We start from the raw sequence: 12,171 nt of genomic DNA, 5'->3' as shown, positions 1-12,171 counted from the left end.
ACTTCATCGTCATTGGCCCAACTAGTCAGTTGTACACCTTCATCTTCGACTATCATGTTGTGCATGATAATACAGGCGTACATTATAGAAGCAATGCAGTCGACATGCCACAAACGCGTTGGACCCTTAATTGCCGCCCATCGAGCCTGGAGCATACCAAATGCGCGCTCCACGTCCTTGCGCGCCGACTCCTGTCGTTCCGCAAAGTAGGCCTTCCTGTCCTCATTTGCGCATCTGATTGTCTTCACAAAGACGGGCCACCTAGGGTATATCTGTTGGGGTTTGTATACTAAAAGATGCTTCGAGCGTACATGCCTTTGTACAGTCAGCTTATGCATGTATACGAGAAACGCCACGTCCACTTGTTTACCTATTTATGAGAATAAATAATATAATATAATGGTTTATTATTGAAATATAATAAACAAGTCTAAGGCTTTTCACTAAGAAGGTCAAGTAGGGAAATTCGATGAATCTCCTCATGAGTTTTCCAGTAGGGGACTTGGCCAGATCTAGTAAGAAGAAAAACGTATTCACAACCTAGATAGGCTTTGGCTACCTATTGGTACGATTGCGGTGTTTGTGATAATTCTCTCTTACCTAAGAAGAGATTAGTAACACCGGTGTGGTAAAGCACTGAAAGGATCTAATCCGAAATGTATTCTTTATTGCTATCTACTGAAAGAATATATTTCAGAAAGTTTAGTATTTTCTAGTCTATGATATTAATATCAATATTGTTTATTCAATCAAACGCCACTTTGACTTATCAATATGTGAGAGTTTGTACGTAACTCAAGTTCATGATATCTTGGGTGGTAGTAATTGAATAACATGAAGGTATTGGAATATTATTTCATAGAATTCGCGTGCCCAGTGTGGTATGATTAAATCCCTAAGGGGTGATCCCCAAGAGGTGTTTGAAAGAGGAATTTATTATTCAGAAAACTGCGCAGTTGGAATTTATTCCACGAATAATAAATAAAGTTTCAAACTAGAAAAACTCTTTGGAGAATTAATTTAATTCTAGTCACATAGCAGACAAAAGAATTAAATTGACGGATCAGGATAATCTTAAACGCGGGAAATATTATAAAATAAAATGGACCCAAGTTATTTGTAATTTGGTGATTTAAGTGGGAGTGCAATATTATTCTTTAGTGGAACAAAATAATATTCCATTGATAATATATTAAATCATGGGTCATTTGATTTAATTAGTAATTTATCTAATGGGTGAGCCCAACACTTAAGTCATTCCATGGATCCCCTTACTAGCCCAATAAGGTCCACTATAAATAATGAATGAAAGGGAAACCCTAGCACACAATCCAAGACAACACAAAACCCTAACCCTAGTGCCTAGAAATCGGCGCCTCCTTCCTCTTCCTCTTGGTCTCGATTTTCGAGCCATAGTTGTGGGAGAATTAGGATTTTGATTATTGTTCTTGATCTATCCTAATTCATAGGATTAGATCTAGACAATTTGGTGTTTGTATTGGGTTTTCCTAGATCCATTCAAAGTTATTTAATTGGTTTTCTAAGATCCGCCCACACGGATGGAGAATCAAGGACGAGGGAATAGTACGGAAGATTCGTGGTCGATCAACCAAGGATCTCCTGGTGGTGCAGCTAGCAACGTCAATCCAATGATGGATTATGAGGTAACAATCGAATCTACATCGAATATGCATGATTATGTGTTTATTTGATGTTATATCTATAGATCTATGTTTATTGCATGAAATTGGAGTCGAATGCATAATCACCTAAATAGATCCGTTCTAGGACCTGTTTGGTTTCCGTGTCTTCCGCTGCGGTAGTCCCAACAATATCCCATCCGTCAAGTAGTAGCCCATATCATGTCGGTTGCCGTTGGTGACAAAATTAATGGCCGGACCGACGCCCTGGCACTGCTCGTTGAAAATGGGCGACGAGTTGAGGACGTTTAGGTCGTTGTTCGACCCGACTACCTCAAAATATGCATGTCAAATCCACAGCTGGTAATCAGCTACTGTAACCTCCCTTATCCGAAATTTGTATTATTATTATAAAAAAAAATATATAATGCGGAGTATCGAATAGTTTTAGAATAATCAATACAATTAGTTATCCGAAATTTTATTTACAACTAAATATAATTATATAGTACATGTATTTGTGTTATCTTAAATAGTAGTCGTATATGCATGTGTAATAAACGTAAAGTTGTCCATGGAAGTATATTTTTGTGTGCATGCCAATATTTAGTGATACAGAATTAACTTATATAATAAATGTATATGCATATAAATGTATACAGTGTATTTGCATGGAAAAGGTTAGTCACCCAATTTTATATGTAGGTTTTATAATATACCTATACGTTTTATAATATACCTATACGTGTACATCATATAAAAACGTGTACACAATATTGGCTATTCATGAAAAACATGAAAAATTATCACGCCCAATAAGTCGGTTAAATATATATATGTATATATTATATATATTGTATAGGATTATGTCTCGAAAATATTGCACGAGAAAGGAGAGAGGAAAAAAAAATAGGAACGAAAATCGTAGAAAAGAAATATATAGGAATCTGGCTCAAGTGGCAAAAGGTGATGATCGATAATTAGATATGGAACACAGAATCAAAAGTGCAGTTAGATCATCTTTCGTATCCAGAGATATAAATCACATTTTTAGTTGTATATGTGTTATATTGATGATTGCAATATTGGGTGAATATTTTGATTAAATGGTGGAATATGATATGGAAATATGACGAAGGGATATATTTACATATTTGATAGTATATGATATGGTTATGTGATTTGTGTAATAGAGATGTTTATCTATAGTATGAGAGGAATTGATGGAATATATGAATATGTAATTGGTGCAATGGATATGTTTGATTTATGGTATTGGAATTATTCGAATCATGTGATTAAAGAGAATATGTGACAGTCTTGAACTGAATCTGAAAATACAGAGGGACCTTCGGGTCAAATATAGAGGGACCTATGAGTCCAATTACAAATGGACCTATGAGTCCAACTAGAGGGACCTTCGGGTCAATTACAGAGGGACCTATGAGTCCAACTAGAGGGACCTTAGGGTCAATTACAGAGGGACCTATGAGTCCAAATATAGAGGGACCTATGAGTCCAATTACAGAGGGACCTTCGGGTCATAGAGGAAACTCGGACAGATACTAGGCTTGATTTGTCACAGAATAATAAATTGAACAGAGAGGCATATGCATATGGATGTGCAAATTGTTTATGATATTTAATGTTTATAGTTATATGTATTGAAAAAAAGAATATGTTTGATAACTGTGTGATGCGAAATTAAAGGTAGAGTTCATATACATTGATTTGTGATTCGTATAAATGACAAATACTTTTAAGAGTAAGTTACAATATTTAAAAGTATGTATTTAATAAATGTAGACTTTTGGAATTAAAGTATTTGGGTGGTCTTCTATTTGGATATTTGATTACTATATTTTAAGACATAATTGTCAATTATAAATATATATGCATAAGAGGGGTTGGGTGTGATAGCTACGACCTCAAGAATCATCGTGGGATTCTTTCCCTTGTAGCCGGTGGTGTAAAACTCCTTCCAGGCAGCAGTCAGTTCTTCCACTCCCAATGCATACAATCTATGCTGCCTAACATCCTCAGGAACCCATGCTTCTCCCCGTGCATTTGCATCAGATCCTGACAGTCTTGGGAATTAGGGCTTCGAAGATACTCGTCCCCGAATATTTCAATGACGCCCTCACAGAAATTCTTCAGACACTGCAGGGCAGTCGTCTCACCTATGTGGAGGTACTCGTCCCACATGTCTGTCGCGCCTCCATAGGCCAACTGCCTGATTGCCGCAGTGCACTTTTGAATAGGGGTGTGGCCGGGTCTGCCAGCCGCATCGTGCCTGAAGCGGAAACACAGATATCGACGCTCCAAAGCGTCAACGATACGCATAAACAGCTCCCTGCACATCCTAAAACGCCGCTTGAACAGGTTGGCGTTAAACTGCGGCTGCTCTGCGAAGTAGTCGTCATATAGCCGCTAATGTGCAGCTACGTGATCCCGAACAATCACTGTTCGGCGGTGGACAACGGGTCGAGGTCGAGGTACCGCCGGCTGCAAAGCCCTTTGTATCAGCCGGTCTATCTCACCAGACGTATAGTCCTCCAATGCTTCGTCCATTTGCCATTCGTACTCCTCATCACTACTACCACTACTACCACCCGCGTTACTCATTTTGCGTTGTTGTTCTTGTACAAAAGTTAAGAGAGAGAGATAGTTCGTTAACACAAGCGGTGCAAATAAAAATGACGTTCAAATCGCGTATATATAGTGTTTCAGAAAATAAAAAATAAAAAATAAAAATGCGCGCGCTGGTCGATCGCTCGCCAGCCTACAATGGCGACGAGCGGATCGGCGAGCGCTTCGGCCAGTGCCCAGGAATCGGCGAGCGCTCGGCGATTCTCTAGCCGATTCCACGCTCGCCGATTGCAATGGTTCGGCGAGCGGACTGGCCAGCACCGGGAATCTGCTAGCTGGTCGCTCGCCGACCATTGTGGATGCTCTAAGTGGAAAGAGAAAATAATATTTTTACATTAATGTTAGAGAGAACTTTTTCTAAAAGAAAAGAAATGTGATATTTTTTATGAGACAAACTAAAAAAGAAAAATGTAAGGTCTATTATGGAACAGAGGGAGTATTTTTTAAGTGATTAGATAGATTGTGAAATAGTATATGATTACTGCACAATAAATTGACAAACAAACTAAAAGTAACCACTCTATTTAAAAACGTGGAGTCTATTTAATCTTCCACTTCCGTCCTCGTCATCACCTTCGAAACTTTGTATGGTTATAATTAGTCCTTCTAGAATAAATTAATGTACCAAAGATTTCATATATAACGGATGAGATGTGACGAGTACGATTATATACATTATACAATGTCCCCAAAAATAATTTCTTGACATTTTGTGTTGACATTTTTAATATAATTGTTAAATAATTTTTAAACAATTTTTATATATAACTTTTTGATATTAATGTATTCGTATTAACATTTTTAATACACTGTATTGATAAGTTAACAAGGTTAGTAACTTAAAATGTTAGCAATATAACGCCTCGAACAGATATTATCATATTTTGATTTAAGTATTGATTTTACAAACGAAATATTTTCCAAATGCAACTCTATATACCCGATCATTCATTATTTTTAGTACCCATTATTTTCCAGATGATAGATTTTGAATTTTGACTAATCGAAATTATTTTCTACCAAAATACAAATCACGCATGGCATTGATTTAGTGATGGATCCACGAACTAAACATTGTGGAATTGGGCGTAATAAAATTAAATAATTATTTTTTTATTGTGCCTGAACTTTTCAAAAGTAGAAAATATACTATGAAAATATAGTTCAATAAATACAAGAAAAATATAAGTAGATAATCATGATTAATTTCTATGAAAATAGAATCGAATATACATAATAGAAATAAATCACAACACTAATTTAAGTTTTGTTTCAATAAATTAAACCCCAATATGTCTCAATAAAGTGAACCCTCAAACCAAATTGTTTTCTATTATTAATTTATGGCGAACAAATTCAAGAAAAGAATAGAAAATTCGAATAAAAGGGTGTAATTAATACATTATGAATGACCCGCAACGAGTAATTAAGAACTATGGAGTCTGCTGCAATGAGTGATAACGCAATATGGACTATGCTGATTTCAATAGTAAAAGAGCAGTTTATGATTAACATTGGCCCAATAATAAAAGCTCAAATGCCTAATTAAATAAATTCCGCAGCATTGTTTTCTGGCTAAACTTTAAATGTTACTCCAAGTTGTAAATTAGCCTTTTTTTTGAGTTATTCTACACTGTTGAATCCATGTTTTATGACACCTTCAATATCTTGTTGTTTATATACTGGAGTACTATATTTTTGGCCACTAATGCAGTTATCTCTTTAACATATATGAGGATTGCTTAGTTGTTTGGTGTGCTATGTAATTTGACTTGTTCAGAGGATAATTTGATATTAGATTGATCATGTAATTGTAGTAAGTGAATCTTAATCCGTGCTAATAGGGTGTCATTAATCATTATCAGCATTAGCTCCCACCATTTTACAATTTACACATCCCTTTGGCTCATTATTTTTTCTTGTTTCAGCTCGCAATTTTACTGCACTTTCTATTTTCAACCTCATTTTTTAATTTCCGCTAATTTAATCCGTTTTGTGGTGGCCACTGGCCCAAATGGCTGCCAGATAATTAGGAGTTAATTAAACACTAATTATGATTTAATCAATTTAATTACTAATTAAAATACTAAGTCAAGATTTTTTTTTATATATAGAAGTAAAATGATCAAGCTGGCAAGGGTAGTGAGCAAAAGTTCACCAGAACAACAAACAAGCTCTGCAGCAAAACAAACACATGCACACGAGCCAAATCCAAAACCCCTCACAATCACCCAATATGTTCTGAGACCGGGGGCACCCCGACAAACCAAAAGCACAAACGGAGAGGAGGAACACAAACAAAACACAAAGTGGCAGCAAAGCTCAAAAAGTCAACAACAAAGAAATCAACCTAGACTCGCACATCCTCATGAAGAGAAGAACATACCCGTGAGGACACGCTCGCTGATCTCGACCCCATCTAAGAATGTTCTGTAAGGAAATTTGATACAGATTGAGGATCCAAATGCACTCCCATTCTTCCCTTTATGATCTCGGAGTCTTGTCATTCTCTAATGTCTTTCAAATTTTCCACCATTTATCCCGGTGGAAACAGAAAGTTTCAAATACTAAGTCAAAGTAATTAGTTAAATCTATAATACGCTAATATGTGGACGCCCACACATAAGTTTTCATACAGTACAAAATCTCCTTTCATTTTAGCTTTTTTATTCTATTTTCTTTCTTTTCTTACATTCTGAGCATTTAATTTCTAAAATAGTTATGGGATCAAATAAAAAATACTGAAATAAAATCTGTAAAAGAGTTCACGGCCTTCAAAATAAATTAGCCACGTTTTACAAATGGCATGAATTGATATAGTAGAATATACAATTTCAATCAACATCATCATAGTAATATCAATGATTCCTTAACATAGAGCTTTGATAATTATGTTTTGACTGATTTAACACCTATTCGACGAGTATAAACGAGTTTTAACTAAGCTAAGTTTGAGCAACATGAACACTAAATATTACTATCACACACAAATTAATTTATATAGTAGGATAAATTTATCAATTGAACTCAGTTATTTTTATTTACTGGCCTAAATCATAGGACACAATCATACAACTCATCACTAACCCCTAAAACTCGGCCACAATTTTCAATTTTTTTAGCATTTTTCGGTTAGGTAGTGCGTGGTGTCTCTATACCGTTTATATTACGATTGTTATAGGAAAATAAATAAATTATACTACTACTTATTATGAGATGAGATCTAAAATCAATTCATTACAATATTAGATCATTGATAGATATGTAGTGCTACGTGTTGAAATTCAATGCGTGAATCAAAGCCAATAAATAACTTTGCCAGCTTTCACAATCAGAATTTGAAGATATGGCTGAAGGATACTACAATTTTAATAAATGGAGTAGCACTAACAAAAGAATGGTGACCCAACAAAATTTAACGTTGTGTGTGTGTTCATATTATATTGTCTCCATTGCTGGTGTGTAGTCAACAATTTTCTTTTTATTGAAATATGATTTTGATTTTTATAAAATTTGTAAATTTGATGATTCGGGAAAAAAAATGTAACATTAATAAAATATACTTACTGCGTATGATTACATGCGAGGATGTTTGGTATAATTGCTTAGAAATGATATGTGCCGTATCGATCTAATGAGAATTGGTTTGCTCGTAAAAAATTAGAATAATGAAAAAAAAACATAAATTCGATAAACAAGTGGTAAATTGATAAATATAAAGTTTTTGATTCTAAATAATGATGCTCGAACACATTTACGCCCTGCATTTTACAGTAGAACAAAATTAAAATGTTAATGATTGTTATTTCTCATCAATATATACCATCATTGTAAGAGCATTTTCATAGAATTTTTTAATAGTCTATTTTAGAGTACTCGTTTCTTGTGTGATTGATTCCAGTATCTAGAGAAAAACGTTGAAATTAATTTGATTTCTTTTAAATGGTTGTACATTCTAGAAGAATCTAGCACATCAACCTTCATCCTCAGCACGATTTCCAACTGTCCCAGTATTTAGCATAATAGTCATTGACAAACAAAATATTTTGTGGTCAGGATGATTGATTATTTTCTCAAATTATTGAAAAAGAATATTGTAATTATGAGTGAACTACCCACACATTTGGGCTCAATAAACTACATAATCTAGAATATTGGGCTATAAACCTCCTCAGTTTTGGGCTTGAAATTGGGCTTTGTTTATTGAAAATGCAGTACTAAATTCAAAACCCAACAGAATAAAGTTGCCATTTTTGACTTGTAAGTGGATCAGTGGATGTAGGTGCCATTGTTGACTTGGTTTGAATCTTGACCAACAAAATATTAAATAAACCAAAAAATATTGAGATTTTGCATCTTCAATTTGCGACCCATCTATGAAGCTTGTGGTATAAAATCTCAACTCCTAATCCCCAGCTCAGGAAATAGTAGTACGTCAAAATGAAATATAAAAAGTGAATTTTGAAAATCATATTACTATAAATGAAATAGTGACCCATTTTCAAGTAAAAATTCCCACTTCTCCCACTTAAATAAAACCCACGAACCGCAAAATTAAAATTCACTTCAATTAAAAAAAAAGCATTTTCCCATTTTCTCAATAAGTAACCGTCAACGATCCCATGCCAAGTCCCACTTCTCCCACTACTTCTTAAACAGAAGTAGCCACCAACATTATACTATATAAAGTTGTAAACAATCTCAGTTGATATTCTACATTAAAATTGTTCATCTCATATTACAAGATTTATTCATAGGTATTCATTATTGTTGAGTGTGACAAAATGGAAATGGAGAAAGAATGTACAACGCCTAAGGATAAGGAGCATAGGATACCGGCGGCGCTGGTCTGTCCGCCGCCGCCAACAAAGAAGAAACAGCCGCCACTGCATGACAAGGAGCCTCAGTCGGATGCATTTTTCCGGTCTCCGGAGCTTGAGAACTTCTTTGTCAGCGCTGATCGAAGCAGACGAAATCGGACTTAGCATCTCTTAGTTTTTAGCATGTTTGGTATCACTGCATTGTTATTTTCCTTGTCCAAGTTCAATTTTTTCTAGTAAGTTAGGTAAACAGCAAAAGTTAGTTTCAGAATTTCTGTTTAGATTTTATGTCATTTAATTTATTAATTTTATCATATCTTGTTTGATTTGATGATGATGATGTTGTGAAATGTGAATGCTGCTTAATTAGTTTGTAGCAGTACTAATTTACATGTTGCGTTGAAGATTTGTATGACTTATTTGAAAGCTGTATTCATGTGTGTTGCAATGATAATCTCAAATGTATACAGAAATTATTCAAATACTATTCCTAATTCATGACTAAAATATTTGCTAAAGCATAAGCATAGAAAAAAATTGTTCAAACTCCTTATCAATTGTCAGCTTTTTCTTACCCTCCTCTTGCATAGCTCTTGCACCTGAACAACATCAAAAAAACTAAAGTGAAGAATCAACTAAATCTAAATAAAAGAAGAGAAAATTTATTAAGTTTTATCAATGAATCAAAATTTTGACCTTGATCAACAGACCACCTTCCGGATGAAAGAATAAAGGCACCACCGGGGGCTGCCCCGTTCGAGTAGAGCAGATCCTCTAGCTCCTTATCTGTGTACAGCTCGATCTCAGCGTGGCCTTCCCATCCGAATCCCACATCGTGCTGATCATGTTGATCCTCGTTCATGGACAAGGACTCTGGCTCACGGGTGCTTATATTGACAGATGACCTATTCTCCGAGGAATAGGGGCTGGCACCGGAAGAGGTACCAGCCCAGCTAGCAGATGACGTAGCGGGCGTTTCTTGAAACCCTCCATCAGTTTTGTCTTCATCATCGCTGCACATGAACGAATCTTCACAGTTGCTGTGGAAGCTGTTGCTGTTTGTGGATTCTGGCTCTGATTCGCAACCTCTAGCAGGTTCATCGCCTTCTACCTTCTCTCGACAAACGTGCTTTGCTAGATGCTTCTCCGGCTGTGAATCTTGCTGTTTTCTTTTCTTCTTCAAGGAAGCAATGCTGGTGTATAGAAAACAATCAGTCTTAGAATCGACAAAACACACCAAACCATTGGACTAGAATACGAAAACAGCTGCCCCGGCTAGTAAGATCGCATAAAGCATAAGCAGATATACACCATATTCAAGCAATAGCAAGATTGGTTGCACAAAGATGGCTCTTTTACACTGACAACATACAAGAAACATGCTGCCCCCATCAAGAATGTATGCATATATACACCTAAAGCCTAAAGACACCATTTTTAACCTGATTTATGTTCTCAATTGTAAAGGGGGCTTTTTTAATTTCCAAAGTATTTGTCTTGCAAAACTTCTTCTTGCATAAGTATATAATAATTGAAGAGCAACATAACCCCTAAACAGTCGTGATCAGATCAGAGCAAGTCTTCTGATCCCTGCTACATTGATTGAATGACGACAAATTAGGGCAAATCTTTTGATCCCACACATGGATCAGATTCTTCTCAAACAGAATCAAACTCTCTGTTTTGCATTCAACAAAATCAAATCCATGATTTGTTTTTTTTTTTTTATCACAAACCCTAATTGAATTCCGTAATCAAATGTTGAGTACATACATACCATTTGCAATTTGCAATTTTGCATCACAGGAAACAACAACAGAAAGAAGATCAAGAAAAAAAAAGGAGCAATCAAAGGTCATCAAGAAGCAAATTGTGAGTAAGAAGAGTAAAAATCAAGAAACAGAAAATAAGGAGTACCTAGTTGGTTGAGGCTCCATCGTGATCTGCAGAGTAACTAACAAGGTTCAGTGTCTCTTGAACTAGAAGTTACGAGTAGATGAATGACAAGAAAACTGTGATTCTGACATCGGAATGGGAACGTGATGGTGCCGGTTTGATTACGACTCTGTCTCGACAATTTCAACGCCGTTTTTTTTAAAGGCTTTGTTTCTTTCGTAAGGTGAATTAATTTGTCTAAATGGAGGATATATATCCTCGAATTCGATGAGATTATCCTTATCCGGGGATAATTAGTAGTAAATCTTTTATAGAATATATCTCTATAGATTAGGCGTAGTAACAAAAGTAATTAATTTTTAATTCACAATTAGAAAGCAAATCTCATCTCAATTATTAGAAATAGAAGACCTGATTAAAAATATAAAGGTCTCGTATGAACTAAATTGGTCTAAAAACGACATCGATATTATGAACTAAATTGATTTAAAACAACATCCATGTTATGAACTAAATTGATTTGAAAACAAAATTCATGTCATTAACTAAATAGACATTACGAGACTACTACCCTAGCTCATTCTATTAACAAGGAGATGAAGAAGGCGTTGTTGTTGTTGTATATTAGGCTGCATGACAAAACAAATTGGCCCATAGCCCATTAGTATTTAATTGCCTATTTATTGCAGCAAAAGGCGATTCCATCGTCTTGGCGGCCCTCACACTCTTGCCCGACATCATTTGAGGCCTCAATCCACTGGCGGCTAGAAGCCCATCCCAAGCCTCAATTGCCTGTTTTAGACCTGTCCAAGGTTTACCGAACCGGCAGTTAAAACCGAAACCGTGAGAATTTATCCGAACCAAAACCGTTGATTTTCGAACCGAAATCGTGCCGGAACCGCCGATTCCGGGCAGTTCCAAACCGGAACCGCTAAAAGCTGCCTGAAAACTGTGAAATCAAGCCGGAACCGCAAAAAAACCAGCGGTTCGAAACCGTGAAAAACCGCAGGAAAACCGTCGGTTCGGAACTGAAACCGTAACTGCGAAACACCCTCGCAGTTCGATTTCGGTTCAACAATTTCAAAAACCGGAACCGGCGGTTCCTGAACCGTGGGCACCTCTAGTCTGTTTATTATTAGTAATATTCTCGTCACCGAATAATGTTT

General features: G+C 35.8%; 1 protein-coding gene across 1 annotated transcript; it reads right to left on the bottom strand.

The window, feature by feature from the left end:
- Positions 1-9,515: 9,515 nt before the first annotated feature.
- On the bottom strand, positions 9,516-11,232 carry LOC125223387 (uncharacterized). The gene is made up of 3 exons (XM_048126515.2): positions 11,027-11,232; positions 9,806-10,302; positions 9,516-9,708 (listed from the first exon to the last, which is right to left on the bottom strand). The coding sequence occupies exons 1-3, from the start codon at positions 11,044-11,046 to the stop codon at positions 9,623-9,625; spliced, it is 603 nt and encodes a 200-aa protein (XP_047982472.1). The 5' UTR covers positions 11,047-11,232; the 3' UTR covers positions 9,516-9,622.
- Positions 11,233-12,171: the final 939 nt, after the last annotated feature.

Source organism: Salvia hispanica, chromosome 1 (genome assembly GCF_029641045.1).
Source record: "Salvia hispanica isolate PSC_SH4W2 chromosome 1, Shi_PSC_v1, whole genome shotgun sequence".
In the NCBI taxonomy this organism is placed as follows: Eukaryota; Viridiplantae; Streptophyta; class Magnoliopsida; order Lamiales; family Lamiaceae; genus Salvia; species Salvia hispanica.
This window is presented reverse-complemented; position numbering and strand designations above follow the sequence as displayed.

What these genes read in the sequence shown, in the direction of transcription:
- LOC125223387 (XM_048126515.2), bottom strand. Translation starts at nt 11,046, where the DNA reads ATGGAGCCTCAACCAACTAG. An exon ending in ATGGAGCCTCAACCAACTAG is followed by an intron (nt 10,303 to 11,026) that starts GTACTCCTTATT and finishes TCTATACACCAG; the next exon opens with CATTGCTTCCTTGAAGAAGA. An exon ending in AAGGTGGTCTGTTGATCAAG is followed by an intron (nt 9,709 to 9,805) that starts GTCAAAATTTTG and finishes GATGTTGTTCAG; the next exon opens with GTGCAAGAGCTATGCAAGAG.